Source organism: Lampetra planeri, unplaced genomic scaffold (assembly GCF_965212315.1).
Source record: "Lampetra planeri unplaced genomic scaffold, kcLamPlan1.2.h2 scaffold_763, whole genome shotgun sequence".
NCBI lineage: Eukaryota > Metazoa > Chordata > Hyperoartia > Petromyzontiformes > Petromyzontidae > Lampetra > Lampetra planeri.
In genome coordinates, this window is record NW_027615585.1 from 267 (window position 1) to 19,166 (window position 18,900).

Genomic DNA, 18,900 nt, shown 5'->3' on the forward strand with positions numbered 1-18,900 from the left:
GACGGGAGGAGAGAATCAGCAATGATGCGTGAGGGAAAACAGGATCACGAGCGCCAACGTTGGACGAGAGTGGCAGAGATGTTGGGAGAAGGAGAGCACACATGACACAAGTTCTGTAAATAAAGAGGTGAGATAGTGAAAGATAAACAGTGACAAAAGGAGAGGAGAGGGGAGGGGAGGAGGGGGGAGAGGAGAGGAGAGAGGAGGGGAGGGGAGGGGAGGGGACGGAGCCGCAAACACTGCAGAAACATCAGCTGAGCACAAGTGTGTTTACACATATGTGACATGATTCAGCTATAAAAACTGCAACTCGTCCTTTCTGCTGTTTATCCGCGACGGCGTGTCCCAACAAACCCCAGGACATTTATCAACCCCCCCTTTTTAACAGACTTGTCCTGATGTCAAGGTCCTGACAGCTCAGCTCTTGAACACTAACAGACGTTGCTGTAAAACCAAAAAGCAATAAATGAATTTCACACGTGAATCTGTTAAAGGCTCCTAGTTTAATTTCTACTTCTCATTTACTTCTCATGGACAATAAAACACGCCTCATGAGGCTCCCTGCGGCTCCAACGTCCGTCAGCAGTGGTATCCTGACTTTCATAAAAAAAAAAAAAAAAAAATTCAATGGAACAGAAATGGATGGAAAAAGACGTTTGAAATTTAGATTTTTCACATAAACAGGTGCGCCTGTATATTTACACACATGAGATGCACCCAGTAACACCAAACCACCACTGACCACAAACCTCTTTTTGGAAATTAATCTTTAGGTTCATAACAGAACGTGGAGTCACGCTCATGTTCAGCGGTCTTAATAAAAGACACACGTGTAGAAGTGGATAGATTTCACCTTTCGTGTGGCCCAACAGGTAACGGATGTGTTTTTGTCCTCCAGGCCTACGAGGGGATTTAGAAATGTCACATCTTCCAAAGAAGCTGATGTAAGCAAGAACATGTACAGGCACTGCTGGGAAACAAGAGCTCGACGAGCTTGTCTCACAGAGAGCAAGAAAAATAGTGACTGCACTTCAGGGTAGTGGGGCTTCAAACCACTTTGTGACTAACTGATTTTTTTCCTTTTTTCTTATGCAAAACTGTCAGCAAGAGAGAAGCAACTTGAGCGAGCTGGCGGGGGGAACACCCAACACTCCTGGCAGGTGGTGGTGTTGTGGCTTGATAAAAGCCTGGGCCTCCAGTGCCCCCCCCCCCCTCCCCAACAGGATCCACAGCACTCACACAGCCTTGATAACAAGCACACACATAAATGAACCCCGTCACCCTGAGTTATTGACGGTGTTCTTGCTGAAACAGGATCTAAATTTGTGCTGTGATAAGCTGCAATAACACACAGTCAAACTGAGGGGGGGGGGGTTGTTCAGTCAAAGGAAAATGTCCGGAGGCATTTCTAAGTACAAATTCTTTATTTCACTTTTTTTGGTATGGCTTCTTTAAAGGGGGCTGTAAAAGACATTGGTTTGAAAAGACAAATCAAATCAATCAGTGAGCGATGGAGCGTTGCAGAGCGTCGATCCAAAGACAGGCTGACGAAACAACCTGTGGGTCGTCTGCAGGCTGAAGGGCGTCAGTGCCACAACTAAAACCAAAGTACAAAAAAAAGAAAAGAAAAAAAAGCTACTTTAACTTAGTACCTTTTATAAATACCTACATATAAATATTGTAAATGTCTTGATGACTGAAAACACAAATGTCCTTTAGAGAGCAACAGTCCTTGACAATCTCAGTGGGGAAAACAAACACTGGTGTTTGAGCTCAGTGTCAGCTACCTTCTAATATCCACACACAACACGCTTGGTCCCGAACGCCACATACTGCATGTGATTATCTACATCCATCTGAAATCATCCAGACTAATGACTGGACTTACAAGAAGACTCTGCACTCGGCTCTTCGGTGAGTTGGGGGCGCTTAAGTGATCAGGAGATTCAAAAATGTTTTTTTTTTTTTATTTTTTTTTATTAAGGCCTCTTTAATTAAAAGAATAAAAAAAAAAATGTCAGAGTCCTGACGCAGATCGGAGCGAATGCAGCTCCGAAGGTCTAGTCTATTTGAAACATGTCCGTTTTTGAGGCAAAATCTCTTCCGCTGGAGGATTGTTCATCATGGGGGGGAACAAAGATGGAGCGGCGATGCGACGACAGGCTGGTCACGTGCCTCCCGGTCTCTGTTCATCTCCACCTTCCCCCTGTGTCCTACAGCAGCTGTCTCCTCGCTACACGCACCGGATCCTCTGGAGCATCGTACGTGTCCCAGAAAGCCCTCAAAATGTGACGTACCACGGACACACAAGGCTTCCACTGACGGAGCCAAACAACAGAATGACATTGACGATGATAATAATAATAATAATGATAGTAATAATAATAATAGCATACAAACAAGAAATGATGACATGAATACAATAATAAAGGACGATAAAAATAATAAAATGAAGTGTCAGCTTCTGGAAGTCCGTGGAAGCAATCCCATGTTGCTGCTGCATGCTGTTTAGCTTCCCGGTGTGAACCTCCATGAACTCCCTCACACACCTTTACCCTGAACCCAGTGAGCGAAGGGTTCGTCCTGATCGTGTAGTGCAACAGTCCCTCCCCTTCCTGAAATCACCTGCTCGAAAAGCAAGTTCACCCCCGTGGGGCCTTCTTCTGCCGTCCTCCATCAAGGCCTGTGACCACCTTTCCCACCTTCTGCACCTATACCGCTCCCCCCCGCCCCCCCCCCTCAACCCGCTCCCTCCACAGCTCTTACTGCATGCGGTCTGGCTGGATGTGCTGCTGCGGAGCATAGTGCAGGAAGGCCGGGCCCGGGCCGGCGGCCGAGGGGAGGGAGGCGTGGACGGCAGCCGGGGCCGTGGCAGCGGCGGCCGGGCCGGCGGTGGCTGTGGGGCTGGTGGCGTAGCTGTAACCCAGGAAGCCAGCTGGGACGCCGCGTATGGATACTGCTGCTCAAAGGCGGCCTGGGCGTACTGGGTGTAGGCGGCGCTGTAGTCCATGTAGGGGCTGCTGCTGACGGAGGAGGACACCTGAGTGGGCAGCACCAGGCTGGGCTGCATAAAGGCTTGTGGGTAGATGTACGGCTGGGCCAACCTGCACACACACAAAGACAAAATGGGGGAAGGGGGGGGTGTTAGGGGGGCTGGAGCAACTGGATACCATTGGGCGAGTGTGTTTCAAATGAACCGTCGAGGGTTCGGAACTCAGCGAGCTCACCCCTTCCCAACAGAGGCAGAGGAGGTTAGGAGGTGAAGGTGACTCAGCCCCGTCGGTTTAAAACCGACCCAACCTGCTGGGTTGGAGCCCAGGGTGAATGGACACGTCAGCCGTTACTGGCAGGGTTTCACGCTCAGGCATCGGCAGTGTTTTAACAGCTGCTGCTCCTCATTTGCTGCTTACAATCACACAAACACACGGTGTGCAGAGTGTGGGGGGGGGGGCTGCCAAAGGTGGAGCCTCCTGCATCTCACAGACTACCGTCAGGGACGATGCAAGCTGAGGGAGGTCATGGTGGCAAGGGAACTCATCAGGACTGGTGCCAGGCTGTGTCCTATGGGGGGGCGGGGGGGGGGGGGGGGGGGGGGTGGGTCTCCAATCAGGGAGCAGAGGGAGGATTTTAGAAGAGTATTTTTACTCAGGATGTATCTCCCCTGAATTTGTTCTCAAGAGGGAGGGATGGTGGCTGCAGAGTAGAGTAGACCCCCCCCCCCCGCTACAAAGGGTGATGTAACAATGACTTTTCTGAGAGCATTTACCCTTGACATTACAGTTTGGGGGAAAACATCCACAGGCACACACCCCAAGACAAAGAGAGGAGAGTCACAACAAACGTCATGTTGATTTACAGTCTTCAGCTGCATCTCAGTGCTGATACGACATCAAACTCTCCTTTCATTGACGCCTCCTCCCCTCTGAAGCACTGGACCAGTAATGAGAGGCAGCCATGAAATCAACACACTGCAAAAACTCTAAATCGGAATTGAAAATTGGACTTATTTCTTATCAAATTGTCTCGTTTCTAATCAAAAGAGAATCTTGTTACACTTAAAATAAGACATTGCCTGAAAAAGTAACTTGTTTCAATTTAATTTTCACTTAACAAAAAGAAAAAGCAATCTTTTTCAACTGTTTACAAAAGTAAAGTCAAGATTGTCTAGAAACAAGGTTCATGTCAGGTTCATGTGTCTTATTTTAAGTGAAAAGAGTTTTTTAAGTAGAAATGAGACATTTTGACCAGTAGAAATAAAGATTCTTAGTAAGATTTTGAATTTTTTACAGTGCACAGCAGAAGATGGAAGCATGCATGAAAGGGATGTCACCACCCCCCCCCCCCCACCGACACACTCTCAACCCACCTTCTCCAACCGCCCCCCACACCACCCACACACCGGTAACCACTGCAAACCCCAACCATGCCTTAATAGGGAAAGTCACACCACAATCAGCAGAACCTCTTCACTTCATATCACTCACACACAAAGGAGAGAAGATTAAAAACAAGGCACTCCAGTCCGTCACAGCACACCGCACTGCACTCTCAAGCCATCACTGGCACCTTGCAGAGAGGCTGGCTGAAGGGGACGGGGGTGGGGGCAGAGGGCATGTGGCCAGACATTTTGTGTCAGAGAACCTCCTCGGGACTAGTCCTGTACTGAGGGCATCTTCTGATCCTCCGCTGGCGCGCTGGTCAGCTGGCAGCGGTCAGCAAGTCAGGGCAGAACAGGAGGAGGGTACTGATTATTGTCAGAGAAAACCATGAAGGTCCAGTTGTATCACTGAGTCAACGGCCCGTTTACGTCCTCTGTTAAACATCAGACAGGTGCAAGAGTGAAATAAGGGGAAAAAACCCAACACTATTACCTATTATATGATAATATCAAATGACAGGAGCAGGAACCAGTCCCTTCTGTCCTGTTTCCACACTTCTAAAAGGTTTTAAAGCAAAGAGGGGACTCAGAAGCTGTTCAAAAAGCAGGTTTGTTCATCCTGAAATGAAAAAAAGGATGATTTTTAAATTCGATTTCATGTAAACTGACAGGACTCAAATCAAATGTCTTTAAATATGTCTCAATTCAGTTTATCAGCAACTTAAGAGTTTTATCTCATTTCCAGATGAACCATTTTTTTCCATTTTTTTTGTAACAACACAATAAAAGTACCACTTATAACACACTAAACCTGCTTTCTGGAACAGCCCCCAGATATTTCACCCAGTAACTGAGGGTGAACTCACGAGTGCGCACGCACGCACACACGCGCACACGCACACACGCGCACAACGCGCACACGCGCACACGCGCACACGCGCACCCACGCACACACGCGCACACGCGCACACGCGCACGCGCGCACACGCACACGCACACGCACACGCACACGCACACGCACACGCACACGCACACGCACACACACACACACACACACACACACACACACACACACACACACACACACACACACACACACACACACACACACACACACACACACACACACACACACACACACACACACACACTTGCTGTGGGCTGTGTGCATTCATAACATCATGTATAATGAGCAGGACTCCTCTCACAGGCCAGTGACTTGATCTAGCCTTATAACTGACGTGACAGAGTTCATGACGTAAACCTGAGCCGAGTCAATCAGCAGACGAGATGCTCCAGTAGCACATCTCTGGTGTTAACTGAAGAGGTTTTATTTTCTGCTTCTATCTAAAAGGGACCGTGGCGAGCAGACATGGCAGATGCCAAGTGGATTATTAGACAGTGGCGGGGGACCGTGCCCAACAGGTCAGCTGGTTTTATGCTGACACTCGGGCTGTTTTTGAGTCTGACATCATGTCACTCTGCGGCTGGAAGGCTGAGATGTGAGGGAGACGCCAGCAAAACACAACGACCGAATGTCCACACCGCTGCAAACAGGAGGACTGATGGGGACCACTTTATGAGCTCATGCATGGGGCTGAGGTGTTATCACACTGAGCAGTGAAATATTTCTGCATGATAACACAAATGACCTTCAGCACATGACTCACTGCAACACGACGTGTGAAAAGAGGACGTGGGGGGGGGGGGATTCAACACCTAACAATCGTCGGCCCTTGTGTTTCAGAGCCTTGTGAATCGTTTGTTTTTGACACCTGTTAAAAAGGCGTGCTTTGCTTTCTCGGAGCGCACCGCTTCATTAAACATCAGCCCCCGACAATCATGCCTTTAATCCCCTGGCCCACCCCCCAGTGACACTGAGGTGTCAGTTTTCAGTGTCTACATCTGACAAGCTACGAGTGGAGCGAGGTGAGTGACAAAGTGAAGTAAGAGCCAGCTCGAAGGAAGGAAAGGGGTAAGTTTGACACAGGGACGCGTCTGGGCTGACAACGTCTCCCCTCCCCACCATCAAAACAACACGGCTGACCTCAGTGACCCCCCCCTCTGGCCCTCACAGTCCAAAGCATCTGCTGACCACCGCTTTTTACTTCATACAAACACATAACAGCAGTAAGTCCAAACCAAGAACAGCGGCGCTCCATGCAGCGCTCCAGACCACGTCCTCACACCATATGTTGTCAAGGGGTTTGGGGTGGGGGGGGGCGGCGAAGAGAGGCTGAAAGAAAAGCCACTTGTAGCTCTACATCTTAAAAGTGGCCTGCGTCTGTCACCCGCCACTGACAATACACAGAGGGAGGCGGACAGGTGCTGCGTGAGCCCCTCACTGTCTCTAGGGTGCTGGTCATGGGAGATTATGGGGGTGTACGGGGCTGAAATAGGAGCCAGCACCTGTCAGCAGCATGGCTCAAAGCACCACCGCGCTCCATATTTCAAACCCTGAGGGTTGTTTTTTTTGTACCATCAATGATTACTATGGCAGCAGGAGCACTAACACAGGAGGGACTTTGAGGTCTTGGAGCAAGAGGGGACATTCACAGTCTGAACAGTCACTGACCAGCCACCTAATGGGATACACACACAGTAGTTGGTGTTTTCACTTTGACCGCGTCGCTGCAGATACCCTGGGATCTCCATGAGGAAGCTCTTCAGCACTATATTTACAACTCATATTGGATATGAGACATCCACAGTACATCTATGTGGCCAATTCAGCCATGGAGAAAGGCCAGTGTTGAAATCTGGGATCAGATACGGGCAGGAGTCACTCACACTGACACTCACATAGGAAGATTGACTGATTAAAGAGTACATTATGTTCAGTGTGGCACAGAAAGCCTTGATGGCTGACGACTGCTGAAGACATCTGGACAGATGTGAAAGCCAACTAACTCATAACATACAGCTCTACTCCTTGTCATCCATTTTAAATGATGAATCACACATTTCACTGCACTTTGTGTCGCTAGGATACGTCGCAAGCATTCATGCTCTTCTGCTAATTTGTAGTTAATAAATTACCATTTTGGACCAGGCATTACAGGATCAGGCGATGTGACCGGCACAGACAGCGGTGGTCACCAAACAGAGGAGAGCCACGTCCCTTCGTGGATGGGAACCATGGCGACAGAAGCTTTACACCAGCTGACTAGGCTTGATAGTCACACCTGATATGAGCCGTGATGCTGCAACTATTGTGCCTGACTTTCGCTGAGGACCCGTCACAAGCCTTTCACAGACATTACTGCAGGGGAATGTTCATAAGCTGTGAAGCAGACCATAGCTCCTCGACAACAGAACCACTTCCTCAGCGTCGTCTCGCTGTCACAGCTCACTGAGGGCAGGTACACGAGTCAACGGGCTCCTGACAGAAGCTAACGAGTGAGTCACACATTCACCTCTGGTATGTGCCACTAATACCACAGATATGCGAACAATCTCCCTGGCCTAGAAAACTCAAACATGTTAATAAACTACTTCTGCTGTGTTGCATGCGGACCCAGAAAGTGACATGTGCTTTCCAGGGGCCTCGTTTGTCAAGGAAATCGTAGCCCTGTGGCTTTGCACAGAGAATAATACAAGAGAACACGACAAGCGCCCACTCCCGTTCACTTACCCATACTGCCTCTGGATGAATGCTGGGTGAATGGGCTGCACTCCGATGGATATGCCTGGAAGACAGGAGGTCGGCTGTCAGACGCACACATTTGCATTTACAGAGGAGGACCGGAGAACAATGGACAGAGGGCATGGAGAGACAGACGGCGAGTCTGTTTCAAACTTACCACGAGCTGGAACAACATTTGAAAATATGCAGTACGCAACAGTAGAAACCATGATGGCGATTGGTATGCAAGCATGAAACAATAAACAGTACATGCCCGCTCGTATTTACATCAGTACTGACTGGGGTTTGTGAGGAGAATACTCAAGGCTTCTGCAGTTAAATTGGTAATAAATCACACAAACGCAATTTCAGTTCTTGAGTTATATCGGGTGTTTGAGCCCAAGAACACCTGCTCACAGTTCTGCTTGTTTGTGACGGGTAAATGCATATTATGCTTCAATATCTGCTTAGTTAAACAGAGTGATTTGACAAATAAAAATCAAAAAACAAGTCACCTACCTGTCTGTATGCTGCGGGGCTTAGCCCCCAGATAGGCCAGGTTAACATTAGCCTTCCTGCCATCAATGATGGGGTTGGGATCCTTGCAGGCTCTCTCTGCTGCTCCTCGGTCTGTCATTGTCACCTGGTGAAAGAGGCTCACCCGTCAGCAGGTTCTCACAGGAAGACACAAGAAACCAAAGACCCTGAGGTTCTACATTAATAGTGGCGTTGGTTCCTGGGTTCCAGCCACATCAACTTGTGTTGGAATAAGACACAACAAGAGGTCATATTTCACTGAAAAACACCTCCTGGGCACACCTCCTGAAATATGGATGTAGGTAGAGGAACAAGGAGCTTATCCAATTAGGGACAAAATATTAAGGAGCTTGTGTTAGTCCACCCCTCCTCTCTCCCTCCTGGCATTAGACAAGTCCTTCTGTTTGACTGCCATGTTCTGCCAACTCAGTGGGTTCAGTCACCTTGTTGTGTGGACCAGGCGCACCAGGACATTTTCAACAGCAGTAGGGCTCTTCATAGTGCAGGGCTCCACAACGAGGCCCCCACTCCAGGACCGGTGGGACAGAACTTTGTTTACACTGAAGAGTGTGTGTGTGTTTTGGGAGGTGTATGTGTGGGTGGTGGTGGTGGTGGGGGGGTTCCTGCTAATCCACCTCTGGAGTGTATTTAGATAAAAGGTGAGCTCAGCTTTGGGGCAACCCCCCCCACCCCCACCCAGCTACCTCAGACAGAATTAGCAGGATCTCTTGTGCTGACGGTATGAAGCACTCATCACTGCCGTTGTGTGTGGCAGCACCCTCATCGCTCTGAGCCTGTTAAACCTGAAACTCCGGCCTCAATACTCAACCGTTTTACCCACGGAACTCGTAGGGCCGTTTTCCTTGGATAGCGAGCTTATGTGTAAACACTGACCAATTGTCTTACAGTGCTGCCTGCAGAAATAAACACACATACACAACAGTTTTCCATTCCTTCTTTGGCCTGACACTGCATTAGTGCCGATGTGTCTTTTCAAGGTTCTAGTAAATATTTGCATTTCTTGTGGAGCTTCTGTTCTTCGCGTCAGAGGGAGAATGACTGGCTTTATCTGCCTGGAACAGGATAAGTCACCTATTAGTGGGGACTGGGAAACTTCAAGAGGGTTTTTTTTTCTTTTTTCATTAAAGTGACTAAATGCATTTGTTTCCAAAGATCAAATTAAGATTTGTGTACCCACCAGAACTTTTATCATTCCACACTGGGGACAGCAGAGTTAGTGTGTGTGTGGTCACAACTTGGTTTAGGACTAATTACACTCTGTGGCTGCTTTGTCAACACGCTCAAAAATGGTAGGATCCATGTGGAAATCCAATAATATGCGGAGCCGTTGTTGAGTCCTTCTCCAGCAGCCAGCATTTGCTGCTGATGTAAATTGTGTGCTTCCTTCCATGACAATGGAGGGCAGGGTGTACAAGGTCAAACTCCTGGCTGCTCCACAATAACCATATAAAGCGTTGCAAGACTGTCAGCCACAAGCCAGGCTGCTGAGGGGGACTGAGGGGGACTTCTCTGGGGGTTGACATATGTGGAAATATAATCGTCTTAGTTACCCATCAACTTTAGGGATCACTCATCCTTATTAAGCTAAAATAACAAGCAGCCAGGCGAGGGGGGAAAAAAAGTGACGAGCTTCAATGCACTTTGACATAATCATATACACTCGGAAATAAGAACTGTGGTAACACTGACTGGAATTGTTTTTCAGTGAAGTTCAGTATAGTTGCAGGTAAATATCAGTATTTCATACTGTGCTACTCACAAAGCCGTATCCTCGGGATTTGCCGGTTTGTCTGTCGGTTATCACCACAGCTTCGTCAATGTCTCCAAAGGCCTCGAAGTATTTTCTCAGAGAAGCGTCGTTCGTGTGATAAGGCAGCCCGCCGACAAAGATCTTGGTAAAAGTAGTGTCTTTCTGAATCGGTGAGGGATGCATGGCTTCCAGGGCTCCGTTCATGTACTGATGCAGGAGCATTGGTGAACCCGAGAGACCAGCGGCGCGCTAACAATAATAACAGCGCTTAACAACAACCTGGCATCAGTCAAACACTCGCTGGGAGGTAAAAAAAAAGAAAAAAAAAAAAAGAAACGCGTCTCGAAATACCGTAGTTTGTCTCTTCTGAACGAGTTCCAGCACCTGTTAGTGTCAACAAGTCTCACATCCGGCTCCGGTGTCGTGTGAGGTGGTTGCTCCGTTGCCAGTACTTAACCAACGAATGTGCCGGAAAGGTTTTATATCCCATGGACACGGCCCCGCCCACACTCAACTCCTGGCCAATCAGCGCGGTGATCCGCTGCCAACTTTGTGACAGTGGGCTCCTGCTATTGGTCAGTCCGCTCCTACGCTCAGCTGCACCTGCTTTTGTCCTTTTACGACAGAGACTCGTACTGTACGCACCCCCCACGCACCCCCCCCCCCAAAAAAAACCATTACAAAACATGGTTTATTGTGCTAAGACGAGGAAGTGCTCTCTCTCGATATGAAAAAAAAGCAGCTGTGTTTGAGAGAAATACAGCGGACAGAGTGCAACAATGGACAAATGGAGTTCGTTAAAGCGGAATGAAACAAAACCCACCACGTGTTGATATAAATAAACTAAACCTCTTTATATTTGCATGCACGTTTCGAAACTGTTCAACATTTTAACTTAAAAAATGCAATATCGGCCTCAGATGTCACAAAAAATTGTATGAAATGATTTTTTGGACTGTCAAAGCAGGTTTCCTCCTTTCATCTTATGATAAAAGCTGATCTTTGTGTCTGGTCAAAGGTGCGACATTTCTAAGATGTTTTTTTTTAAATAGGTTGTTATATATGTTATTGTCATTTCTATTTTCACAGTGGGTGGAGGGAGTAGTACCTCGCCTCTAAAACAGGAGTCAATCTCAGTACTTCCAGGATGTCAAAGAACTGGATCCAGCGTCTCTGTAGATTGGACTCTGTGGTTCACAGCACTGGGGTGAGGGGCCACGTCTGGAATAAACACCAAAGGAAAGAGGTGTAGAGACGTGGGACCAGCGGGCCTCTTGTACGAGAGGAGCCGGTTAACTGTGGCAGCAGAAAGCCTTCCCGCCCTCGGTGCCTTGGAGTTACACTGCTAAGTACTAAGGGTCAGGCTGACAGGAAGGTGACACTCTAATGACCTCAATAAACGGGCATTTAATTCACACCTTTTGCTCTATGAACTGGTTCACTTTTCACACGTGGCCTTTGTTGCGACCAGGAAGCCTCATTCATATCCTGTTGATAAATCCCCGTTTCCAGCTGTGTGTCCCTGTTAACAAGACAGCCTGAATGAAGAAAGTCATCGTCCCACTTTGATGTCATTTATCCTGCTCTACTCTCTGAACTGAGCTCTATTGGCAATGCAGCTGCTGGATTATCTTTAAAACCCTGAAAGATAAAACACTCCACCTGCTGGTTATCTTGGATTAAAACACAGGAGGAGCCATTGTGATCCAGATGTTGTAACTTTATCTTTTTGATTGAGTCATTTTACCATCAGGGTCCCACATGAAGACTTCTACAGCTGAGATATGAGATAGTGGTCAAGTGTTTACATGCACAATACAATTGTGAAAATCCCTAACAAACGTTCATACAACCAACTCAATGTACCTCTCGCTCAATTCGGAATAAACATGTTCAAATCTTCCTTATTTATTTTACATCCAAGTTTCATTAATGGAGCTAAACCACAGAGAAACAGCAGATCGAAACAGAAGTCTTTGGAAAGCTTTAAAAAAAAACAAACAAAGGAGTTTGAGACATTATGAGAAAAGAATCCAGATCAATACAAATGACAAATGAAGCCCCTGCCCTTTCATGACGACTTCTAAGACCAATTGTCATGCAGCTGCCATCAGTGCCAGGTCAGGTTGGCCCCTCGGGTTGGTCCGTGCACAAAACGCAGCACCGTGGCATTGGTCCAGGTGTTTGCCAAAAGGATGGAGACTGTCTTGAGCGTATACACACATTAAAGCAGCAGGTCTTCCGCATTTGTCCAAAAGAGATGTGCCTTGGCATGGTGAATCTAAAGACAGGGGGGGGAGCAGTCAGTCAACAGGAACAGATTTTCTTTTGTTTATTTATTTCAGAAATAGCATCCTCTCTTGGACAGGATAAACAGTACAGTGTCAATTCTAATATTGCTCTCAATAATATGTCATAATCAATAAATTCTGATTATTTGCATTTTCTTCTCCCTATAATTTAGCAAATAGGTTATGAAATAGATTGTTATATCATTCAGAACACTCCTCAATACTTCTAATACATCTTTAAAGGGACAATGCGACAGAAAATCAGCAGGAGTCATCCCCCAAAAAGTCCTGCAAAGGGAGCTAGTACACACCACTGCAGCAGAAAGCACGCAAGCCGAGTTCACTACTCGTCCAAGTACTAAGTCACTATTCAACGCCCACGTCCACAGGGACCTCGGGGTGCTCTGAAGAGCCCAGTGACAGTCACAAGTGCATTCAGGAAGTGAAGCCCCATCCGGCGACCATGGTCTCCAGGCTTACAGGCATTGGGCGCCTTTCTCTCACCATTTCTTGTTGCGAGGCTTGAGCTCTTCTGCAGCGTTCCTCAGGAAGATGTAGTTCTTTTTCTGGGGGTTGTAGTACTCATGGCCCTGAGGGATTTACAGTCTCAGTCAGTAACTACACTGGAGCACAAGTATCGATTAAAGCCAGAGAGGACAAGTGTGCACACAGAGCACTGAAATCCACAGTGTTGATATGAATACTAGAAACCATTTATCTAAATCCTTATTGGTTAAATAAGACCCATCCTGAAGGGATGTGAACTATGTGAGCTGATATTGATTTTGTGCTGTTGTGCTGGAGTGCAATATACTGACAAGTTCTGCACTCTTCTCCAAAGAAATACAAACATCTTTGAGCATACTGATCTTCAGCTCAAAAAAACACTCAAAACTTCAAGCTCAATAAAAACATTAACCTTATTAACAGAATGAGCAGCAGGGCTGTTTTACTGGTTTATATTACATTGTGTGAGTGTAAGTAGTGATGTGGATAATGACTATATTTTAAAACACACGTAGGATTGTGAATGTGAATATTTTAACCTTTTTTTGCATGGTACCTGTTGGAAATGCATATAGACGCAACACAAGAGATGCAGCTCTTAATAAAATCCTCCTGCACGTACTGATAACAAAACATGTTTTTGTACCGTTTATAAAGGACGGGGTCAATATACTGTAAGAAGCTAACACCCGCTCACAGCATGAGTACAGCCTTTACATCACATACCTTTGACCAGTCGTAACTGGAGGCATACGCAAAGATGTTGCCATTGTGGTTGAAACAACAGGCTGTAATGGGCTGGTCAAGCTGCTCCGAGGTCTTCAACTTGGTGCGGGCGTCTTTGTCCCAGAAGCTGAAGCGGCCATCTGAGCCCACGGTGGCCAGAGTGCCGTGGACAGGATGGAAGGAGATGGCGTTAACCTGTTGGAAGAAAACGGGAACAGGAGAGTTCTTGCTGTCAGACAAAGGGACGTCAGAAATCGAACTCTTCTGTGATTATTCAGTATTAGCATCCTTTCACAAATTGGCCTCAAGCCATGGAGCCTTCAAAGCAGAAACTCTTACAGCGTAGATGTCCTGTGGAGTGGTTGTATTGGTTCCATTGGACCTGTGGCACTTGAAGGTGAAGTTGTCTTTGGCTCTGTTGGGGATAACACATTCATGTCAAATTGTCGTATCGTGCTTCACGCGTCAGACAGGAAGAGAGTAAAGCATTCGGTTATAAAAACACAATGATAGCAGAGGTATCTGAAAAGCAAAATATTCATTCAGTTGTAAGAAACTGTTGCCACTCACGGGTTTGGAGGGTTAATGTAATGGATAGCAACTCGTCCCTCAATGCTTCCCAGTGCAAAGCCTGTAGGCTTGTTCTGTTTGTCCTTGAATATAGCAACACAGCGGTGCTAGAGACAAAAATTAGAAGAGTAATAAATAAAGAGAAAAATACAAATATCATTGTTTGAAAAAAGGCACTGTGTTTAGATGAAAATTAAAGGGAAGGTCTGTGTACCTGGTGTTTAAGAGGAGATTCTATTCTGCGGAATTCAGAGGGCTGGTTCTCTAGCTGGTAAACTATCAGGCCCCTCTCAGCTGTTGCAACCACCGCCATGGGGTACACCTACAGAGTAAGAAAGGTCCACAAATACATACGCAAAGGAAAGCATCTTTACTACGCTGACAATCTAGCCGATGAGGATTAGAATACATGTTATTGTCTTACGACATCTGCGCAGTATGATCTCTCTGGCATCTGCAGAGACATCATTGGATTGGGTGAGCGGGTATCCCAGAACTGGAGAGAAAGATCAGAAAAAGACATTTTTTATTAAAAGAAAACCGCCAGATACATTATGTAATTATAGCCATTGTTCATGTAAGTCTCTGGCTGGTGGACACTGATCAGCAGAATAACGTTTTAAACCTAAGTTGAGTCTGCAACGCAGTGAAAATTTGGAAAAATTAAGAAAATTAATTCAATGTATTTATATAATGATGCAATGAGGACAGACAACAATTAAAGGTTTAAATCATTAGCAAGGTCAAAGATGCAGATGATTTGAATTTTAAATGACCAAATTTGAAATTACTGTGGCGATTTTAGCTCCATGCATTGGAGGCACTGTGTTTTCAGGCACTAACAGATGCGTTAACCACTTTGTGCTACCTTCAGTGTTTTGTCCCAACTTCCAGTCATGATACAGCTGTAGTTGGGGGCTTTGATCCAGTGGATTGATTTGATTGGACCATCATGCTGTGAAAAAAAAAACCATAAGAACATACATGTAAAATAATTATTTGTTATTATTTGAGCCAGCATTTCTCAGTATACCTGTGCAATCTGCATCGCTTGATTACTGTTCAGATCCCACATCTTGGCTGTCTTGTCACATGAAGCAGTGAACACTTTACTTCCATCCTGGAATAAAAGGAGCACATCACGTTAATCGTGACTTACAAGACCTACCTGTGCAAAACTAATTACACTGAATGGTGAGACTTACATCGCTCCAGCATGCATCAAGCACAGGGCCTGTGTGCATCTGTTGGGCTTTGGAACTGTTTGTCCATTGTCCTGTACCTCCCAGCACCGAACCTGAGATCAGATGGTATCAGAGTCATGTATGCTATCTTTAGGCCCTAAAAGCGGCTCAAAACATACTACTATCATTTTTTTCAGAATAAAAACACAAAAACACTTACATCATTAGCCCATGACCCGCCAATGAGGAAATTCCCGGGCATGGTGGGTGGGCTGAAAGCCAGACAGCTGATGCTATCATCTGGTGGTGAAGTCACCTCGACATCCTGTAAAACAACAACAACAACAACAACAATGAAGTTCGTAACAGTAGTGTACAATTCTTTTGTCATATGTATTTATGTATGAGGTATATACTTTACCTTCATTGGATTGTGGCTGTCTGTCGTAGCACCTCCAAAGACACTAGTGCCCCCTGTCCCAAAGCCGGAGTTTGTACCAAATATACTCATGGCTGGTGCATTACACTTATTCCTGAGAGTAAAAGGAAAAAGAAGACTGACGTTTAATTCGCAAATATTGCTGACATAGTTCGCTACCACTGACAGATGCTACAGAACTGGGTGTGCCATGCGTTACACTGGACAACAATACATTACTTTGTTATTGGCAGGATGTATGGAAAACAATCACACCAATGACAATATTAAACGCGTACATCTAATGTGTATCCAACAGGTCGGATGGGACCAAAGGACCATGACAGAACGGGTGGGTCGCTTTACGAACGTTAGCTAACCTTAACGCACAAACTAACGGACGTCAGTTGTGGTGCTAAATTCAGAATTAAATAAAGAATTAAAGTTGTTTTATTAATTTTAGGTGCCTCTATCTGTGGAATAATGTCATTAATTTAACCAATACATCCGGTCACGGTAAACTATGGCTAACGTTAGCTAGATACATTTTGGTACCATGCAATATGGCTGAGACCTGTGCCAGTAAAAATATCAAACCCCATGTGTAAACTGCAACGGTTAATGTTGACAAATCCAAGTATGTTCACGTACATACCCTGAATTAGTTTACTTCCTGAATTAACAGTGGCTTTGTCCCGGTAAATGCAGCAATACTATAGCACAGGAAGAATGTGGCGCTGATTTCTAGAAATGTCGCTGTTTTATGACGTCATCACCAGCAACAGCGCGCAATTTGAAGACTCGCCGCTTGGAGGCAGTCTGCAGCTTCACTTGTTTCATACTGTGGGATCCTAAACACAATTTTAAATGTTGAAATCGATGTTCCGGTGTTCCGATGAACTATTGTAATGATACAAGAGCATTTTAACGAAAGTCATCCTGGTCACTATGGGATGTGTTATTTTGATGACGCGCATTAGCCTGAGCGTCACGTCATTTCAACCAGGCGCAAGACAGGTATTTTCAACTGTGTCCATGCAGGAACATTGGTATTTTGTTTTGTGTGTGTGTGTGTGTGTGTGTGTGTGTGTGTGTGTGTGTGTGTGTGTGTGTGTGTGTGTGTGTGTGTTAATTAGACTTTCACCTCTGCAAATACACTAAACATTCATCCATCTGCTGAGTCTCGCCCAAATGAAGACAGATATGTACACTTTCTTTTATGTCAAGTCTTTTATTCTGGACAATGCTTCATATGTATCCTGTTGAGATATGGAAGTTAATGATGCAAACTGATTCACTAATCACTTAACGTAATGTTTCTCTGGTGATGGGTGAGTATTTCTTACATGGTGCTTTTATTTTGGTAATATTTTGGCAATATTGGACTCATTGAAAAAGGTTACCTGGCTATCTGGCCACTGCTAATCATGTCCTATTCACTAAATTGGTTAGGACAGAGGGTGGGAGAGTGAGCCTCCCCTGGAAGAGGTCGTCATTGAAAGAGTTTACGCACGATGTTGAGACAGATGTTGAATTAACAGAGTCTAATTCAGCCATCACTGGACTGCTTGCGAATTAGACGATACGACTGACGTGCATTCACTGCGCTGCCCCCCAACAATAAATGTATAAACATCTTGATTTCTTCTTAATCTCCTTACACATTTTAACATACTTGTTTATGGTTTAACATTTTTTTCATGTGAACAACTGTGTGTTAAATATTACGTTTTTTTTAAATTAAATATCTTCACTTCTTTTCAACAGATTAAAAAAAAAGTTCTCTCATCCTTACATTGTGGGCCACACTTGAAATGATCTCCCCGTTCTAAATTGAAAACAGACTCAACACTAGCACTAACCTCAGTTCAACAAAATGATACATTTTCAGGCCTACTTATGCAATTCCTCAAATGAACTAATAAATAATAATGAACGCATCAGCGTCAGTCAGACACTTTTATCATCACCGTGAACAGCGCTGCTTTTCAAATCTCACAACATCGTCCGTAAACTCTTTCCACGACGCCAATCTTATTGTACTCACTTCTGTTTTAGTGGGAAGAATAAGTCAGTGTCTTTGATGAGCACTGGCAGTTGTTTCGAGGATGGAAAGTGTTATGTCTTGCTAATAATGCAGATCATCCTCTACCACTTTTACCACCTTTTCACTGGCAGCGGAGCATCGTCAGGACCCACCGATGAAAGCTCAGACCTGAATCATCAGTCTCTACTTCCTCTGTGATCTCACATCAGACACTCTGTCCTCTGTCACTTCAGGTACACCCCCTCCGCCCACAACCCAAGTTTCCACCTTTCCAGGTTTCCAGGTTTAATTTTGCCCACGCTGCGCTTCTCCGGAAGTCCTCTGGCGCCCCCTAGGGGAGGCGCGCCTGAACACTTTGAAAGACCCGTGATTTCGGCAACATACCTGCGTTACCATCTGTCTTTCGTGGGTGCAGGGAAATGTAGAGTTCTCTGATTCATCACTTTCCTGCGGGAACTCCAAAGGGATGAATAATGATCTGTTATCATGATCTAATGTATTATGTAGATAACTTGCTGATTTTTAGTTCGATAGATACCGTATTTATGTCAATTTTTCTCGGGAGATAAAATAAAGTAACTATCTATCCGACCCAAAAATGATCAACAATTTTTCCCCAGTTTTTCGTCAAAATTCTAACCCCCAGGGCTTAGAATGAATTAATTCCTATTAATATACAATGACTAATTAAATATGTATATATTATATAAATGTCAGATAATGTCTTACATGTGCTCAGTGATGAGACTGCTCTTTTCCTTTTTGTAGTGCTTTTAAACAGATGTACATGTTTGTGTATATTGCCTGATTGCAATAGATAAATAATTTACTGATAGAGGGCTAGCT

General features: G+C 45.5%; 2 protein-coding genes across 2 annotated transcripts; both read right to left on the minus strand.

The window, feature by feature from the left end:
- Positions 1 to 2,762: 2,762 nt before the first annotated feature.
- On the minus strand, positions 2,763 to 10,533 carry LOC144741887 (RNA-binding protein 38-like). The gene is given in 5 exon segments (XM_078624383.1): positions 2,763 to 2,941; positions 2,944 to 3,104; positions 8,013 to 8,067; positions 8,523 to 8,646; positions 10,321 to 10,533. Coding segments are annotated over 5 exon segments (732 nt in total).
- A 2,569-nt stretch (positions 10,534 to 13,102) lies between these two features.
- On the minus strand, positions 13,103 to 16,100 carry LOC144741886 (mRNA export factor-like). Its single transcript, XM_078624382.1, is given in 12 exon segments — positions 13,103 to 13,192; positions 13,836 to 14,030; positions 14,175 to 14,250; positions 14,406 to 14,512; positions 14,620 to 14,727; positions 14,830 to 14,901; positions 15,274 to 15,360; positions 15,439 to 15,525; positions 15,611 to 15,657; positions 15,660 to 15,702; positions 15,810 to 15,914; positions 16,011 to 16,100. Coding segments are annotated over 12 exon segments (1,107 nt in total).
- Between the last annotated feature and the right edge of the window lie 2,800 nt (positions 16,101 to 18,900).